General features: G+C 41.8%; 2 protein-coding genes across 5 annotated transcripts in view; one reads left to right on the top strand and one right to left on the bottom strand.

The window, feature by feature from the left end:
* Positions 1-10,516: 10,516 nt before the first annotated feature.
* On the bottom strand, positions 10,517-18,876 carry PFN3 (profilin 3). Of its 3 annotated transcripts, none has more exons than XR_009555785.1 (2): positions 18,729-18,876; positions 10,517-10,729 (listed from the first exon to the last, which is right to left on the bottom strand). XR_009555785.1 is itself a non-coding variant. In XM_060246326.1 (2 exons), the coding sequence occupies exon 2, from the start codon at positions 14,248-14,250 to the stop codon at positions 13,837-13,839; it is 414 nt and encodes a 137-aa protein (XP_060102309.1). In that variant the 5' UTR covers positions 14,251-14,785; positions 16,711-17,236; the 3' UTR covers positions 13,750-13,836. The 3 variants fall into 3 exon arrangements, 1 of the variants encoding a protein (XP_060102309.1); XR_009555784.1 differs by lacking the exon at positions 18,729-18,876 and adding an exon at positions 16,711-17,003; XM_060246326.1 differs by lacking the exons at positions 10,517-10,729; positions 18,729-18,876 and adding exons at positions 13,750-14,785; positions 16,711-17,236.
* Positions 17,042-19,825, top strand: part of LOC132576966 (mitochondrial amidoxime reducing component 2-like) — a 22,184-nt gene continuing 19,400 nt past the window's right edge. The window contains exons 1-2 of one of the 2 annotated variants that reach the window (XM_060246303.1): positions 17,042-17,301; positions 19,431-19,604. In XM_060246303.1, the coding sequence (XP_060102286.1) occupies positions 17,048-17,301; positions 19,431-19,604 (428 nt within the window). In that variant the 5' untranslated portion in view covers positions 17,042-17,047. The remainder of the gene's footprint in view (positions 17,302-19,430; positions 19,605-19,825) is intronic. The other variant, XM_060246312.1, reaches the window with a different exon arrangement.

Here is a 19,825-nt window from a genome sequence, read left to right as displayed (position 1 = left end):
TGCAGTTGAATGAGTTTGCTTAGACTTGGATTTTATTGAGCTACCATTGTCAGAAGAGACGTCATAGTGAACTGATGTTGTTTCAGTGAGTTGAACTGCTTTGACTGGGTGGCACTAAGGATGTTGTGCTTAAAAGATCTTGTTTATTATAAGTTTTATCATTGTTTTGGGTCTGGTGAATTGTTGATAGTAGCTAGAAGGCTGTTTCCCTAAAATCATTGTATAATACTGGTATTGTTTGGCAGATACTAGCTTATCTAATCTACACAGGAATACTGAGTTCCAAAAGAAATTCTCAATTTTATAATTTTTTATTGATTTAAACTACAAAAGAAAAAAGCAATGCAGAGAATACATAAAAAGGGAGAAAGGGGCATTGACAGAATAGGGAAAACAGAAACAGAAAGAAGTACAAATATATCAATTATAATTCTACCTTCCAATAAGATGCTCAAATCATTCTACTGCAAGTATAAACATCTCCATAAATTTTACCTTCCTTTCTTTCATTACCATTTTTTTTAATAAACTAGTAATAGCAATATGAATCCAAACAATTCTTCTTAAACACAAAGTTAAAAAAAATTCAAAACTATCTGAATGCCAATTTTGTCTAATTTAACAACCCTATTATAGGCAGAAATTAGATTGTTGGTTTAACAAAATCCTTATTAAAACAAGCACTTAAAAATCATATCTTTATCTTTAACAAATTACATAAGGTACAACTTAATAGTTTGTCTATTTCAATCTAAACAGTTTCTCCAAAGGAGCATGTTAGAAACAAATCTACCAAGTTACAAAACAATTGTGCTATCTGCCTTTTCAACCGTTAATCCAGCTCTTACATCAATATGAGCATTTTCACTAAATAAGCATACTGTAAATACATCTACTATATAAAGAAATATGTTATCTGCACTCTTTAGCATTAATCCAAATTGACTATATATTTAATTACAATTTTACCAACTCTCTTACTTCTTTAAGATCTCCCTTATTCTTTTAAAATCGGGTATCTGTTCATTATTAATAGTTGCATGTTTGTTTACCCACAAAAAAAGAAAAATCAAAATTCAGGAATCCTTCTTCCCAAAGATTGAAATCTTTTGAGTTCCTTTAATTTCTGCATCCATATTACATCAGAGACAGCCCATTTAATCACAGTTTGCCTTTTGAAATCGCATGTCACTTCTTAATCAGGGTTCCATATCCAACCATCCACAAAAATGAAAAAAAAAATGCAAGATCCTTCTTCCGGAAAGCTTTCCATATCTTAATTTGTTGATTGGAGTGTACCTTTTCTCTTCTCAATGTGGCCTGCCCCCTCAACAGTGGAAGGAAGAATTCAACACCATTTTTCCCTCTCAGTATGACTTCACTGGATCTTAATTTCTGGTCTTGTTTTAATACTGCGACATAGGAGACCATTTTGATTTTCCTTTGTTTGTTTTGGAATGTATCACTTTCCCAATCCGATTCCACAGATGTCAGCAGATTCTCTTTAGCACTTAACTCCTGTAGGTTTGCAATTTCGCTAGCTTTCAGCATAAAACAACTCATTTGCTCTTTAATAAACTGCATAAATGAGCCAAGATCTTGTTTCAGAGATATATTTGAAAAGATATCTTTTTTATAAGACATTTCGCTAGGCAGTGCCATTTTTTTCTGACAGCAAACTCAGTCTCTTAGTTCAAATTGTAAAGTAGCTTCGAACTCCTGCTAATCCACATTTCATGACAGCTGCAGCTGAGATATCAAATGTTATCCTTTCAAATACAGTCAGGCGGTAGAGACATCTCTCTAAAATATATCTCCTTTGTGTTCAGATCATATTGCAGCCTAATAATAATGATTTTAGTAGCTGTATTCAATCCAATTTAAATAGTTGCTAATACTTAAAACTGCTCGTAACTTTCCGAGGCCTCATTTCTCTTCTTTTGAGCTAGTCTCTCATTGTTATGTAAAGTGACCCATTAGAGAGCGGAATTGGAAAGTCACCTACTTGTCGTAGAATCGTCACATTAGGAGTAGAAAGACACTACATAAAAGGTGTACTGGAGAAAATGAAAGCAAAAAAGCGGTTGGACGTTCTTCTTTTTCTGCTGGTGTGCCAGCGTTTCATGGCTGCGGAGCTTCAGGACATACAGGAAGCACAGGGGCAGCTGCCGCTGAACCCCTCTCTCCCTGTAAAAGTCCCATGCTAAAGAAAAAGCCCCTCCAGTGCTTTCCTATGGGGGCATCAATTCTGTGACACCCCTCCAATAGCCAGACTCAGAGGTGCCACAGGAGGACGATCTGCGGACACCTCTGAAGCCAAGATGACGGAGCCTGGAAGTCCCCAAAACAAATTCTCAAGAAGCAGTATAAGGGCTTTGTGGTTGTGAGTGCAAATATATTAATAAGGATGGAAAATAAAGTTGTGATTGGCTTTAAAGAAACAATTAAAAAAAAAGACAATTGAGAAGGTAAAGCACCAATCCCATCACCCAGCTCTGCATCTGGTCCAGGGAAATTTACTACCATGCAGGGAGATATGAAAGAGATGCAAAATACTCTACTAACTGCCATAGCACAGCTGACTGGAAAAGTAGATAATATAGGGGAGCAGATGGCAGAGATCAAACAAGAGTTTCTAGAGAACAGAAAACAGACAGCAGAGACCAACAAAGCCTTAAAGGCACTAGATGCTCAGGTGACAGACAATACACAAAAGGTGGAACTATTGGGAAAAGAACAAAATATATATGATACCAGATTCTTACAACTGGAAATAGATAGAGCTGCCTATATGCTGAGGTTTCAAAATGTACCAGAAGAGAAAAATGAAGATTTACAGAAAATACTAAGTGAGGCCTTGGCTGAAATTCTACAGGTGACTCCTCAAAGGATCTAAGAGAGTACCATCAAGTTTTACGAGATGGAATAAATTGCCTAGCAAAATTCATTTGAAACTTATAAGAAAGAGGACCAGAAATGATATCTTGAAGCAAGCAAGAGACAAACCAATGATGATAGCAGGAAATACGGTAAAAATCTTGAGAGAGGTACCATGGCCAGTGAGACAAAAGAGGAGAGAATACCAAACCTTGACAAGCTTCCTGAGGGAAAAAGAAATACCCTATACATGACTAATGCTGGAAGGCCTTCTTTTTACTTATGAAGAGAACAGGTACAGAATAAATTCTATTTTCAAAGAATTTTCTGGACAGAGTGAAGGAAAAAGAGGGGAAGGAAAAGAAGGATGATGAAGAGGAAGAAGAAAGTTCTGGTGAAGAGGACCCAAATGAACCACGGAAATACCCGACAAGATTACAGACTGAAAAAGATAAAAAAGATAGTGATAAGAAAAATTCATAATGGCATCAATAATTCTATTAACGTAAATGGACTTAATGCTCCTGTTAAAAGGAAGACTTTTAGATACCTGACAAAATTGGAAATTGACATAATTTGCTTACAAGAAACCCATATTTTAGCTAAAGATCAACACCTTTTGAAAAATAAGAAACTTGACAGTTTGTTTACAGCAACAGACGTGAATAAAAAGAAAAGGGGAGTAACAGTTTATGTTAAGGATAAATTTAACCCACAACTACAGTATGCTTTGGAAGATGGAAGAATTCTTTTAGTGGAAGTCACGGTGGACAACAAAAAAATTCTACTGGTAATATTTATGTAATCGTGAAACTGAAAGGTACACGAATGAGAAGATCATGGAGGTTAAATACTTCTATCTTGAAAGATAAAGATTTTCTTAAAGAATCTAAGGTTGAAATAGAATCTTTTTTTAAACAGAATATAACTCAAGATGTAAAGATGCAAGTAGTTTGGGATACCGCTAAGGCATATGATAGGGGCCTTGCAATCAGATATAGTGCAAAAAAGAAGAAAGAACTGAAAAATTTCAAAAATTAATGTTGCAAGCAGGAGAAGCTGAAAAGAATTTAAAAGTGCAGCCGACAAGACAGAAGTTTCAAAATAAGGTCAAAGAAACACATCATCAACTCAATTTATTATTTATAGAGGAGATGGAGATAAAACTGAGATTTGCAAGACAAAATTTTTTTGAACATGCTAATAAACCTGGAAGGTGATTGGCGTATAGAATGAGAAAAGAGAATGCCAAAAGAATAATACCAGTTTTGAAAGATGAGAATTGTCGGAGCGGGAGTAGCAGAGTGAGGGAGATGACTTGCCCGACACAGGGCTTCAGGAAAGAAAATCAGGCAGACACGTGCAACTAGTGCCAAAAGGTGTATTAACATATATACACGACAAGTGCTCTCTTGTGCAGTCTATACAATATCACCTCCACGGACAAAGTGCTTCGCCTAACCACCATCTCACAGGGAGAGACCTGTGTGATGCACACACAGATCATATATAGTCCAAGCAGCCAATCCTGGCCATGCTGACTCAGCAGATTGCATCACTTGGCTTCTGCCGGCTCAAGCCGGTCTGCTGATCAGGTCACTGTGACCTAGCCTGGCAGCTAGATCACCAGCTGTCATGCTGTAGCTGTCAGACTGGGTTTATGTAGATTCTTGCTCCAACACACCTCCTAATCTATTTAAACCCAGTGCACCAAAACACTTTACACAGTTTACATACATGTCCACCAGCAACATTACAGTTCATATTTACGTAGCTCGGAACCCTTTCCGGAATTGGTTCAGGAACTCATCATGATTGTAAAACACATCATCGTGTTCCTGTTCAGCCAGCTCTTTCAGACGCTTGGCTTCAGCCTCCTTCTCCCTTGCCTCGCACTCTGCCACCCAGGCTTTCCATTTCTTAGCCTTTTCTTTTAACATTTCCTCAAATCCGGGTGGGTCTGGATTGACAGTCAGAGTGACATAGGGACACTTGTACCTAGCGGGACGTTGGCCTTTGGTGGACCTGGCAGACACCCGTGGCCCTGTGCTTGGACCAGCTTTGTCTTCTTCGGGTTGCTCTGTTCCCACCTCCTGGGCTGGTTGCTCTGCCCCTGTAATTGGGTGTTGAACCTCCTGACTCTCACACTTTACCTCCAGTTCCTGCATTTGAGGCTCTGCCTCCTGACTCTGCTCGTCAGGCTCTGTGCCGGCATTCGGCTCACCTTCTCCAGCCCCACTGGGTGCCACCTCCTGGGCTGGAGTTCTGGGCTGCGCTCCAACATCGTTATCGCTACTTGGCAGCAGGACAAATTGTTTCTGCAAGGAGTGCAACCTTGGCCAGCTGCTTTCTTCATTGAACTGGGCACTCTGACTAAGTGTTATCTTGCTTTTGCTATTGCAGAAACGATAACACCTGGCCCTTGGCTTGTAGCCCAGAAAAATTAGGCTCTCTGCCCGGACATCCCCCTCCCCGCTACTCGTGGAGTGGATGCCAACCCGAGCCCGTGACCCAAAGACTTTTAAAGAACTCAAATCTGGGGTCTTGTTCAACAGTAACCTGTAAGGCACATTTTTCACAGTATTACACCAAACCCTATTTTGCAAAAAAACAGCTGCATGTATGGTTTCTGCCCAATAGGTCATTGGCAGTTGTGCATCCTCTAACATGCAATACATCACATTCTGCAATACAGCCCCATGCCCATTTTCTCGGGGCGTTGCCGGGTTCGTCAGACGGTGGGCGATGCCCTTGTTCTCCAGCCAACGTTTCATCTGGTTAGATAAGAATTCCCCCCCTCTGTCGGTTTGTACAGCTAGGAGATTAACCCCTAATTGTCTCTCCACTGTTTTGACCCACTTGGTGAATGTCTTATACACCTCAGACTTATGCACCATGGTGAAAACCCACGCGTACCTCGTGTGGTCGTCGGTGGCCACCAAGCAGTATCTCCTCCCCGACAGACTCTTTGGCAATGGGCCAATAACGTCTAAATGGACTAGTTCCAGGGCTCGTGTGCTTTCCCTTGAGCTTTCTTTAGCAACAGCACACGCCTTGCTTTTGGTCTTCTTGCAGACCTGGCAATCCAAGTAACATTTGCAAGGATTTACTTTCAAACTAGGCACAAGCTCCAGGGTTTTCTTTAACGCCCTAAATCCGCAGTGCCCAAGTCTCCTATGGAGCAAATGTATACAATTATTGTGCACAGGCTCATTCGACACCTGAGCCACCTGGGCACAATCACTCTGGATCACATACAGTTTACCTTCCCTCTTTCCTGTCACAAGCAACTTTCCCCCACCTCCCAGGATTTTGCAGCAGGTTTTCTCAAATCTCACCTGGTATCCCTGGTCAAACAGTGTGCTAACACTCAACAGGTTAGACTGCAGTGAGGGTACATACAACACATTTTGCAACATACATTTCAGTGCAGGAAATTCCACATTGCCTGAGCAAACAGAATTGGCAGTGGTCCCATCAGCCAATCTCACATACTTATGCTCAGGACTGTCAATGTTTTTCAACAACTCCTTCTCGCAGCAGAGATGGCTCGTTGCCCCGGAGTCTAAAATCCAAGCAGACCCTGTGCTCTCTACTGCAGACGTGACCAGCCGGGTTGCTTCCTCACACGGGCTGGCGGTCCTCCGCTCTCGCCGCACACGCCCCCGCCTCTTCTCCCTCTCAGGGCAAGCTCGGAGCAGGTGCTGCGACGACCCGCATCCATAGCAGCGACGGACTGCAAACGCAGTCGGCTCCACTTCCTCCACCTTCGGACGCCTGCCAGCAGCAAAAGCTGGCTCATTCTTGGCTGTCTTCCCGGACACACCGATAACAGCACGCTGCCCGGCCGACACCCCCGGACAGCTCACGGCCGCAATTCTCTCTTGGAAGTCAAGCAGGTGGGCACAGACGTATTCCATGGTCAGGGTCGCTACGTCCACCGTCTCCAGAGAAGTTATCAGGGGAGTGTACTCAGGTGGCAACGACGACAGCAAAATGTACACTCTGTCGTCTGGAGCTACAGTCTTGCCTCTTGCCTCCAGCTCAACGAAACAGTCCGTTAGCCGTTTGATGTGATCTTTCACACACCCTCCAGCCGGCATAACGGTGCGGAACATCCTCCTTGTCAAGGCCATGAGGGAACCAGCAGTGGTGCTAACATGCACCGCACTCAACGCGTCCCAGGCAGCCTTGGGAGTGTCCTTCCCTCGCACATAAACCAGCTGGTCATCTCCTATAGATAGCACTATGTTGGCCAGTGCCTTATCCGATAACACAGTCTCGGCAGGAGATAGGTCAGCAGGGGGGTTACTCACGAACAGCCATTGCCCTTCACGCTTGAGGTAGTGTTGCATTCTCAGGCTCCACACCGCGTAGTTGGCTGAGGTGAGCTTCTCAACGGCTACTCCAAGCTGTTGCTGAGCCATCGTGCCGACTCCTCCTCACAGCTGGCTGCCGACGTCCCTCTGGCTCTCAAACAGAGAACGGTGGTGCTTCTGTGTCCTTCACCGGCGTTCCTCGCCTCCGGCTCTTTCCAAACTCACAGTCAGCTCAACTCTCAACTCTCTCCTCCGCGCAGCGGAACCGCCCTGGGCCCATAACCCTGTCGGAGCGGGAGTAGCAGAGTGAGGGAGATGACTTGCCCGACACAGGGCTTCAGGAAAGAAAATCAGGCAGACACGTGCAACTAGTGCCAAAAGGTGTATTAACATATATACACGACAAGTGCTCTCTTGTGCAGTCTATACAATATCACCTCCACGGACAAAGTGCTTCGCCTAACCACCATCTCACAGGGAGAGACCTGTGTGATGCACACACAGATCATATATAGTCCAAGCAGCCAATCCTGGCCATGCTGACTCAGCAGATTGCATCACTTGGCTTCTGCCGGCTCAAGCCGGTCTGCTGATCAGGTCACTGTGACCTAGCCTGGCAGCTAGATCACCAGCTGTCATGCTGTAGCTGTCAGACTGGGTTTATGTAGATTCTTGCTCCAACAAGAATAACAAAGAGAAAGTTCAAAGACAGAAGATATGCCAAATTGTGGAACAATTTTACAGAAAATTATATGAAGATAAACAAGTTCATAAGGCAGATTTAGAAGAATATATTAGTCATAATAATAATAAATTTACAGAAGAACAACAAAAAATTCTAAATGAACCAATAACAATAAGGGAACTGGGAGACGCAATGGCATCTCCAAAGAATGGTAAAGCCCCAGGCCCAGATGGATTGCCTGCAGAATTTTATAAAGCTTATGAGGAGTCCTTACTGTTACCATTCAAATGTCTTTGAAAGGATTCAAGACGAAGCCCAAATACCAGCTTCTTGGCAAGAAGCTAAATATCCTTAATTCCAAAAGAAGGTGCAGATTTGAAAGATATTAAAAATTATCGCCCAATCTCTCTTTTAAATGTGGACTATAAAAATTTTGCATCAATATTGGCACAACGCCTGAAGAAAGTTCTACAGTCCACATTACATCAAGACCAGGCTGGATTTCTTCCTAGAAGATATTTGAAAGACAATGTTAGAACAATCTGTAAATATATTGGAATATTATGAGACCCACTCAGAGAAACAATTGGCATTAATTTGTTTGGATGCTGAGAAGGCCTTTGATAATGTTTGTTGTCAAATTATGCTGCAACAATTGAAGGGAATGGAATGTGGTGAAAATTTCCTGAGAGCAATAGAATCAATATACTCCTCCCAAAGAGGAGTGAATGGTGAATTAACAGAAGCAATTGATATCCAAAAAGGTACAAGACAAGGTTGCCCATTGTCACCGCTCCTTTTAATTTTATGCTTAGAGATATTGAATAATCAGATAAGAGAAGATACAAGTATTAAGGGAGCGGTGGTAAAAGGTGAACAATATAAATTGAGAGCCTTTGCGGATAACCTGGTTTTTATACTAGAGCAACTAGTAGACTCAATTGACTGTCTTATAAACAAGATTAACCCATTTGGTCACTGGGCAGGATTGAAGATCAACTACCATAAAACAAAATTTTTGACAAAGAATATGACGATAGAGCAAACTCAACTGCTTCAACAAAAATCAGGATTCTTGTATGAGAAAAGAATCAAATATTTAGGTGTACTCATCTCAAATAAATGCAGTAGCTTAAAAATGGACAATTATGATAAACTACTCAAAGAGATTAAAAAATATTTGGAAAAATGGCATGATTTGAATTTATCTTTGATAGGAAGAATAGCTTCAATAAAGATGAATATTCTACCAAGACTATTATTTCTATTCCAAACGATCCCGGTATTTTTAAATAGTGTTTTTTTTCAAGAATTGAATAAGATGGTTTCTAAATATATTTGGCAAGGCAAAAAACCAAGAATTAAATTAAAAATATTGCAAGATTCTAAATTCAGAGCAGGTATGGGACTTCCAGACTGGCAACTGTATTATAAAGCTCCTGTGGATAAGAGACTGGATACTATTGAATGACAAGAGACAACTATTGTTAGAGGGACATGATCTTAACTTGGGCTGGCATGCGTATTTATGGTATCAAAGACTTTGGCCTCACTATCCCTGGGCCAAAAGAAGCCCGTTTGAAATCCACCAGAGAAAGGGCTTTCTCCGTTATGGCTCCTACATGGTGGAATCAGCTGCCGGAGGAGGTGAGGGCCCTGCGGGACCTTGTCCAGTTCCGCAGGGCCTGTAAGACGACCCTCTTCCGGCTAGCCTACACCTAGCTAAGATGAGAACTCAATGTAGCTTGCCAGACTTCTGTTTTATATGTTTTATATGTATTTGGAACATTTACTTGTTTTTAAGGTTTTAACTGTTTTAAATGTTTAATGGTTTATATATTTAAATATTGTTTAATTTTTATGTTGATCAATTGCTGGAAGCCGCCCTGAGCCACTTGTGGGAAGGGCGGGATACAAGTCATAGATAAATAATAAAAAAAAGACATTCTTATTTTAAGAATCATTGGTTCTGGAAATCTTTGTACCACACATGGTCATGGTTAAAATTTACCAGAAAATTCGAAGATGGGTATCCCCAGTGGAAGAATTCACTCTTCCAAATCTTTTAAAACCTAATCAGAGTTACAGATACGATGACCTGTTGGAAAAAGACAATCAACTGAAAACCAGAGAAGAGCTAGAAAATATGGACATTAAAATGTGTTGGTGGTTGGGAATGCAAGTTGAATCTAGGTATGCCAAAGACAAGATGGTAGGCTTTAACACAGAGCAATATCTATTTGACAAAATCTTTCTAGGTCCTCAAGAAAAGCTAATCTCTAAACTATATGCATACCTATTACAGATGAAGATGCAAGATGACGTAGTAAAAGATCATATGGTCCAACGGGTGAAAAACTTGTGTCATAATATCATGTTAGAAGAATAGGAGAGGTTGTGGAAATTCATCATTAAATTAACTAAGTCAGTAACCTTTAAAGAAAATCTGTATAAGATGTTTTATAGGTGGTACATGACCCCACAGAAATTGTGTAAAATGTATACTAATTTGTCTAACAAATGTTGGAAATGTGCTAGGTAGATTCTTTTTATCATATGTGGTGGACATGTGAGATGGTGAAGGACTATTGGAAAATGGTCCATGAACTATCACAGAAAATTATGAAGACACAGATTCAATTCAGACTAGAACTATTTTTATTGAATATATTTCCTGAGGACTATTCCAAAGAGATGAGACACTTGTTGGCGCATATTTGCATAGCAGCCAGGATTCTTCTGGCACAGAGATGGAAACTTCAGGAGACTCCCACGAGAATGGACTTGGTGGAAAAAATTCTGGAAACAGCGGAGCTGGACTACTTATCCCAACTGTTGGCTGGGAAATCTAAGAAGGAAGCAAGAAAATACTGGTTAAAATTCTATATTTGGCTAGATACTCAAGACTCTTCTTTGGTGTGAACTTATATCTCCTTTCCCCTGTATTCTGTACTATAAGATTCTCTTTGTTGGAAATGTCAATTTGAATAGGTATTTTAATAAGAAGACTTACAATACAAAAACATCAAAATATTGATGATGTAAAGTTAAGAGATAATAGTGTGTGACAATTTATGTATTTTAAAAAAGTATATTAGATGCAGACTTGTATTTTATGAAAGTATACTATATACAGACTAAGATTAATTTGTAACTATAATTTCTTATCCCCTCTTAACCCTTGCCCTCAATTTCTAGAAAAATAATAAAACTTTTAAAAACTCATAGTTAGGACGTGCCTTATGACACACTTGACATTGCCAGAAAGATTGGGTGCCATCATGAATGGACTGGCTATTGACATTGCAAGGAAATTTCCTAGTGGGACACTGTAGCCAAGCCCCAAGAACTTTGTCAGCACACCAGGCTCTTTGACTTAGACCTTTCAACAGTAATGTTGACAGGTGTCAGCTCACCCATTGTCTCCTCCAACAATGCTGTCAGGGTGCTGGAAGAGGCAATGGATGAGCCAGTACCTATTGTTGGTGCTGCTAAGCCCTGCAGCTCTGGCTTTTAGCACCAAAGAGACTACTAAGCATGGCTTGCTCCAGGGCAATTTTCGCAATCCTTCCCCAGGCACCACTTCCCCAGGCCCTTCAGCATAGGGCATATCTACAGGAGGCTGGTTCTTGCTGTGCTGGAATGTGTAAATCCAGATATCTGGCTTTGCACACTGGTATATCCAAGTGATTTTGCAAGGAGGGAGGGGACTATAAATGAGAGCCATTATCTTGCTGCTTTGCAGGAGTTATCTCCTTTAGCATTATTAATGACATTATTTTTAATTCCGTCACTAGTCAATTAGTTGCTGGAATAATTCCCCTACCTCCTTATTAGCTGTATTCTGGTAAAGTGCACAACTCACTAAATTCTATCTCTGCAAACTACAAACTGAAGGAAAGGTATCTTCATCACACTTCTACCTTCTTTGAAAATGATACTTCTAACCCGTTTTCCCTGTTTAGGCAAAAGAAAATCTGACTTTTATGGTAGATTCTGATTTATTCCTTAACAGGTTTGCACACAGAGTAAATGAAAGGAAGGCTTTGGAATTCTGTGCAACACTACATTAAGGTCGAAACATTCTTGAGAATACATAAGATACTTAATCAAGGCAAACTGTTCAATAGTGGATGAACCTAAATATACTAATAACAGGCACTGGGGGATTAGGGGCAGTAGCAATGGTGAGTGGCTCAGAAATATATGTGGGGGAACTGGATTCCCTTCCCACCCTACTTGCTGCTATTGCCATGGCACATTTTCAAGCTCCTGTTTGGAAGCAGCCAGTGTGACAGAACGAAGATGGCCTCTTCAAGCATTGTGTCCACTGTGTGTACAACTGCAGATATACAGAGCCAACTGACTCTTCCCAGGGTGTATAGATCCCATGCATGTGATTAGAAACTGTACATCATTCTCACACATTTTGTGGGGCATACAATAGATAATTATCCATAAATGCTTTTTCACCGGTAAAGGAATTTTTGTTCCAAAAGGAAAATCCCAGAAACCATTTTAAAATGCATGCAATACAGAGACAGACCACTTGAATGGTGTTGTCCAGGGGAGGGGGAGAAGTTAAGCCAAAGCAGTCCTTGTTCCAGGATCTTCCCTCAAGCTACCTCTAACTAGTCTTCAAGTACTCACAAAGTACTTGAGCAAATTCAGTCGCCTATTATGCATGCATTTTATGTAGAATGTAAATGATTAAGTACTAAACTGCATCTTTGTACTTCAGGTTTTTTGTGTGTGCTCACTTTATGTTTAAAGTGGCACAAATACTGAATCTTGAAACAAATACTGCTCAGAGTCTGATGAGTGGACTGTGCTTGAACCAGGCTTACCTGCATTACAAATGTATGAGACCAGGGCTTTTTTTGAGCAGGAATGCAGTTCCAGCTGGCTTGGTATCAGGGGGTGTGGCCTAATATGCAAATGAGTTCCTGCTGGGCTTTTTCTACAAAAAAAAGCCCTGGATGAGACCACAATGCCAAAACCACAAGCACAGTCTGTCCGCCGGCAGACATTATACCAGCCTGGAGCCTGGTAAGTTCCAAGTGAGAAGGTGGCAAGCCCTAGATCAGTACCATTTCAAAGACAGTCTTATCAAGACAATGCAGAAGGTCTTCATGGAAGGCAGCATAAAGCTGGACAGGAGGGGGAAATAATAATAAAAAAAGAAACACTAGCTTTGTACTTGTAGACTGGCACATCCCTGGCTTTCATCCTTGGTAATGAAAGAGGGACTTTAGCAGACCATGAAAAGCCAGCCTTACCAGGTTGTTGTAAAGATGACAGAGATACCACATATGAAGTAATCTGAACATTTGAAATATACTGTATAAACATTTTGCTAGGTAATTACACAACACAAGAGCCTCCTTTTCTGTATTTAGCTTCAATAACCATCTACGGAATTGTTAGGGATTGTGAAGACTGGATATAAGATTTCATATTTATAACTGAAACTTATCTGAGTTATTCTTGATACATGGCTGGCTTCAACCCATCCCAATTCTTGCTCTTGTTGCAGGTCCTAGTCCAACACTCTCAACCACTATGGCATGTAATCCCAGCTCTCCCTGATTGTTTACCTGACATCGTCAATAAACACAAGGACTGTGCCAAGCCCTTTTAGTCAAAATTATAGCACAAGGAGTAGCAAGATCACCATATACCTTCCCTCTTACTATATATTACCTTCCCACTTCTAGTTTAGTATTACAATTCATATTGAGCTGGAGGAGAAACTGTACCTTCTAGATATTGTTTAACACAAGTCTGCTCTTTCCCTCCCCGGGTAACCAGTTTCATTTAGAACAACAGACAAATCCCTTCCCACCTCCCAAAGGATACAAGGTAAAGCTGTGTAAATGCCTTTTATTTTAAGCTAATGATAATTGCCCCACATCCTTGAGCCAGGAGAAAAATGGCTGAGCTGCAAGTCAGTCTTTAGCTGCCTTTTGCTTTCATGCTTGCTATCAAGTCATGCATCTTCTTATTAAGAGCGCCTCCGTGGACTCCCTTCTTGCCCATGAGGAAGATGAGAGCTTTTGCAGTCTTCCCAATACAGATAGATTTGCTGTCGCCACCTTTGGTTCTAGTGTCCATCACAGCATCTTTATCCACTAGCAAATTGTCACGGATCACACTGCACTTCTTGCCAGCTATGGTGATTCCACTCTGCAGGAATGCCTTTCTGTCCTTTCCAGTGATCACTCCCACTTCCTGAGGAGAGATGGCTGCCAGGAGGCCTCCTGGTTTAGACGCCCATACTGACTTATTGTCAGAATGTCCCACAATGGCTACATCTTCAATGTTTTTGTCCTTCAGGATGGTGTTGATGTAGGCTTTCCAGTCTCCCATCTTGCTTTGGCTCTCTTTTTCACCAAGTCCTCTTGCTTCTTCTTTTGTCAAGTCTCAGAACTTGGGTTTTGTCCCTCTATCCTTGAAAGATAGGATTTAAGCCTTCTGTGGAGTCCTAATTGAATAGTTCAAGTAAGCTGAGACAAAGTCTTGAAAGGATATCAGTTTAGTATGTAAAGAGAAGCCACGGGACAGTTGGAACCTCTGGTCCCAGCTCAGTATCCTGGGCTCAAGCTGAGAGCTTGAGATCAAGACTCCAGATACTTCAAACTTCAGATGCAGAGAGAGTTCACCAGGTAACACTTTTGCTTGGTCAGCCAAGGTTAGTGTGAGTTCACAAAGCAATGGCTTCTGTGTTTATGCGTCAGCTGTTGCCAAGGTCCTCATTATGATGTCAGAAGTACCAGTCATCACAGCCAGCAGTCCATTATGACCTCATGTTAGTCAAATTACTTTGCTCTTCATCTGTTCTGAAAGGAACAAAAATTATGTTTCCTTTCACTCCATTATCTTCCATAGTTAGATGTTCCACTGTCTGTGAAATGGAATCATGGTTTATAGTAAGTTACACAGCATGACCCTGAGCACACTTTTTCAGAAGTAAGTCCCAACAGAGTTCAATGGGACTAACTAGGAAGCATGCTTACAACTACAGCATTGGTATAAAATCTATATTATAAACAAATACAGCAAATAAAACATTAAAAAGCCAATGACAAGTGTGTTGGTATTAAGGTAATTCAAAAATGCATTTATTTTAGTGTACAGCAGTTCATAGTTGGATCCTATAGTCTATTTCCAGCAACACAAGGGCACCTCCATCAATCTCCCCCCCCCACACACAGGCCCAAACATCACAGCACTGTTCCTGAGGTACCCTGAACTCCAAGGGCTGCATTTTAGGAGGTGCAGGGAGAATTTCAGCAAAAGGGGAGCAGCTCCATTCACAGACTGTAGAATCCAGCTCCGTATAATTCTAGAAAGGTAATTTAAAACAAGTCATCCTCCCTCAGTCCCCTAACAGAGTTCAATCACCTAACAGAGGTTATCATTGCAGCATATTATTTACAGCATATATGACTGGCTGCATATGATTTCCACAGGTAGACCTTTCACATATGTGGCAGCAATAGTGCTGAAGCTATATGAAGGATGAGAGGCCAGGGTAGGTATTCCTGACAATATTCTACAGAAAGGCAGAAGAATTTAATGCACAGTTGGAGAAGCTCTACAAAGTAAGGAATACACCACGTGCCTTTTCTTTAAAGAAAAAAAAATACATATCCCTATCCCTCCTTTTGTGAATGTACTTGATGCTTCATCACATGTGTGAAAAGACACCAGAGATCAAACCTGAAGGAAGGGAATTGTATGATGTTACATCATTTTTAACAAGTTTTCACTGGAGTCCATTCACACACTCCCTTGGGGAATCTTCAAATGTTAATTAATGCATGTATGAATGGCTTATACTGACCAAGAAATCTCAACACAGATGTTAGTAACAAAGCATGAGGCTGAAGATGGTTCCCAGTTCACAGATCCAACCACAAATATTGTTGAAATTAGCACTCCTAAAATGGCTTTGGACCACCTTGAATCATACATCCCCCAATTCAGGGGCTCTGCCCCTTACAATGTATCATTCACTGATGCCCAGTCCAAACACTAGTTTTGCCTGTAACTGCCCACAATAAGGTGCCTCTAGGAGAAATGAATATTAAGAAACTGGGGGCAGTTGAACCCCCAAATAAGCTCTGGAGTGGACCACCCTGACTCATACATTTCCCTCCTGATTCTGGAAGCAGTGCCTTGCAAGGGAGGGCTGTAGCTCAGTCACAGAGCGCCTACTGTCCGCTGAAGACCTTGGGGAACTTCTGGTAGTGTGAATAGGCAACGCCTTGTGGGCCAAGGGGTGTGAATCAGTATAAGGCAGCTTCATGTGTCGTTCATGTGATATACACACAGAAGTCTCTTTCTGTCATAAATAAGCTATGTTCTCACAAGCAGCTAATTGGTCTATAGAAATAATTTAAAAGCCGTTGCAGTGTAATATAGCAAAGTTGCAAGCGAGTTTCTAAGCGGCTAAGAACTTTTCTTTAAGCTGGAACCATACCGAAAGGGGTGTGCGTGGGGAAAACAGAAGCCACGGAAAAGCCCCAACTACGCCGTCTGGGACAGTCTAGCAAGGACAGTATCTAATCAAGTGCTACGGTTGCCACCTCTGGATTGGGAAATCCCTGGATATCTTGTTTTGGGGGTGGGGGTGAACCTGGCGAGGACGGGGTTTAGGGAAGGGAGGGACCTCAGCAGGGCATAATGGCTTTGAATCTACGGCAGTCATTTTCTCCAAGGGAAGCGATCTTTGTTTAGCGTGATCAGTTGTAATTCCAGGAGTCCATATAGGGGATTACTTTTCCCCCATATATGGAGCTGCAATCTTTCGGGGTTTTATATTACCTCCTCCTTTTAGTACTGAACAGCCAGCCTGAAGAGTTAACAGGATTCTCGAAAGCTCGTTCACGCCGTTTTGGCTTCTGAATTGGAATTAAATAAAAGTTACTGTCCCACATTCCTGAATCTGGTCCAGTTTGAGCCATGCCTTACGTACGAAATCCTCTCAAAATCGCCCTCTGCCGACGGCAGGGGGTGCAACATTCCACCTTGCCCAGCAATGAAAGAGTGCAGCAAGAAAGCCCATCCCCACCAGGGAGCCGCCTGCCTGCTTCTCTGATAACGCCCCCCTTCCGCCCGACGCGCCTTTTGCAGGCTCGCTCTTGCTGGAGCTGCAGTCGTTATGGGTGACTCCGGCCTCCTCGCCCTGCCCAAGGCCCGGCCCGGCTGGTTCCTCGCCTCCGCCCTGGCCTTAGTCGCTGCGCTAGGGGTGGCCACGGCCTGGCGGGCTCGTCGACGGCGGGCTCGTCGAGGCCTGGTGCGGGTGGGGACGGTGTCGGGGCTCTTCGTTTATCCGGTCAAGTCCTGCCGTGGAGTGGCCGTGAAGCAGGCCGAAGTGTCTCAACTGGGTCTCGGCTGCGGAGACATGCGCGACAGGTAGTGGGGAAAACGAGAGATTTGCCGTGTCTCTCTGCAAACTCCCACCCTGGAACTGCAATTTGGTCTCCCCTCCGCCCTTAATATGTATCGATCCTGTTTCTAGAGTGTTTATGGGCAAGGACGGTGGCTCAGTGGTAGAGCATCTGCTTGGGAAGCAGAAGGTCCCAGGTTCAATCCCTGGCATCTCCAAAAAAGGGTCCAGGCAAATAGGTGTGAAAAACCTCAGCTTGAGACCCTGGAGAGCTGCTGCCAGTCTGAGAACACAATACTGACTTTGATGGACCAAGTGTCTGATTCAGTATAAGGCAGCTTCATATGTTCATATGCACCCTTGGCACCACCTGAAGCTCGACTATGTGCCCCTGTAGTCGAAAATGAATCCGATTACTTTACTCCCAAACAAGGGTTTGTAAATCAGTCAGCCCTATTAGATGATTATTTGCTGGTAAGACCACTAGAGTTTATTTACAATACTTTCCAGATACAAACATGTAGGGTTGTTGGGTTAGACTTTGCTCAAACCCTCCTCCCAACTTGGGAAAGAGGCCTCTTGAACTCACCTGCGACGAAACCTGCATAGTTTCTTGTGGGATGTGTTACTGGGAGGTGCCATTTCTCTGCTCCCTGGTAATGGATAGATGCGAAAATATAAGGGGGTTTCTCTCATTGATTCTTTATCAGGTTAATTACTTAAATGTTCTCAGTTGGTTACAAGATTGTGATTTTTGTGTGTGAGGGATATCCAAAAATTGTTTTCTCTGGCATAATCAGAGGTCTTTGGGACTGCTGTGGGTTCTAACTTGTGGTCCTGGTGGGTACAGCATTTCTTCGGAGTAAATCTGATTGAACTCAATGGGATTTCTGTGTTAATAAATTACAGCTGTCTTGGTCATTTTGGAAAGGAAGAGATGGAATTAACATAATGCTGGGGAGGTGGGGGAAACCTTTCTTTTAAAAGTATCAGGTTTTCCTTAATCTGCTTTCAGTGCATTTTCATTTGTGAGCCTCCCACATGAAAGAAGAAAGTTCAGCTGCAGGTATTCTTACACATAAAACACATACTTTAGCTGGTAAACTTTTAAATCTTAGGGGGTTTTTTACAGCTCTGTTGACTTTAATAGATTTAGAAGAGTGTGTTTACACACACACACACCTCCCCCCAATCTCTGATGCACCTCTTGATGCTGTGCATTGTGACCCTGAAACAGCTTTCCCAACTTTATTTAACAAGCTCTCCCACTGGTTCCTTATAACATTGTGATCTAACATACATTTAGCTAGCAAAGAACATCTTCCTGTACTACTACTGTTTTAGGTAGAAATCAGCAGGTAAAACTTTCATAGCATTCATCTTATTACCTATTGATTACTTCAGTTAAACAGGAGTTGTGCTGCAAAGATGAATCAAAAACAGACAAACCTACCTCCCACTTCTTTTAAAAAGCAGGGAAGGACTGTGTTTAAGTGGTAAAGCATCTGCTGTACATATAGAAGGACCCAGGTTAAATCCCTGCATCTTCTGTTAAAAGGGTCAGGAAGCAGTGATGTGAGAGCTACTGTCAGTCAAATTGTGCGATACTAATCTTGATAGAGCAATAGCCTGACTTGGTACAAGGTTGTTTCATGTGCCTTCCTCAGTCAGTGTCCATTTCTGGGAACAAGCACTATAGCCACAAGTGACCTCATGGCTGTTACCAGACTATGCTGATAAGATCAGGAGTTTTATGTGCTGGTGGTAATCAGTGACAGAAATCATGTATTAATGGGCAGGATTACAAGAATTTACTGACTGCTGGCACAGAGAGACATACTGCACTTGTATAGAAAAAGCCCCCTCAGCAGAATACATAGTTATAGAGATTATTCATGAGAATGGTCTGAAAGTACTAGATATAGTTCCATGAAGTCTAAATTTAACTATTTACTTAGGTAGGAACTCTTATCTGCACAACTCTGAACTTGATTAAGGCTGGAATACAAATGTCATATTAAAAAAACAGCATTGATTAACACCCTAATTGTTCACTGTCAGTCTTAAACAGCTGACCACTTTAGAAGTTGAGCTATGCAAAGTTTAGTTGCTTTTCCATAAGGCTTACTCTATTTTGATGTGTTTTGAACTTCAGGCATTGGCTTGTAATAAAGGAAGATGGGCATAAAGTGACTGCTCGGGAAGAACCTCGGCTGGTGTTAATTTCTCTCACTTGTGAAAATGGATATCTAACTTTGAGTGCTCCAGAAATGAAAGATCTTCATATTCCTGCTGAGTTATCACAAAAAAATCCAGTGCAAAATTGCAGGTAACAAAGATATTTCTTCCTGTCAGCCTCTTGTTCATTTTTCATAATCAAACTGCAAAATTCCTTAGCCTCAAATAGTATCTGTTGAAGTTATGTCACTAAATCATCTTTGAAAGCATTTAAAATATGTTCTTACATTTTCAATGAAGTTAATCTCCTTTTTTTGTTAGCAGTGACTACCACATTTTTCTTCTGCTGTCTCCTACTAGTGAAGAGTCCTT

Source organism: Heteronotia binoei, chromosome 1 (assembly GCF_032191835.1).
Source record: "Heteronotia binoei isolate CCM8104 ecotype False Entrance Well chromosome 1, APGP_CSIRO_Hbin_v1, whole genome shotgun sequence".
Classification (NCBI taxonomy): Eukaryota; Metazoa; Chordata; class Lepidosauria; order Squamata; family Gekkonidae; genus Heteronotia; species Heteronotia binoei.
The sequence above is the reverse complement of the archived record's forward strand: the minus strand, read 5'-3'. Positions and strand labels throughout refer to the sequence as shown.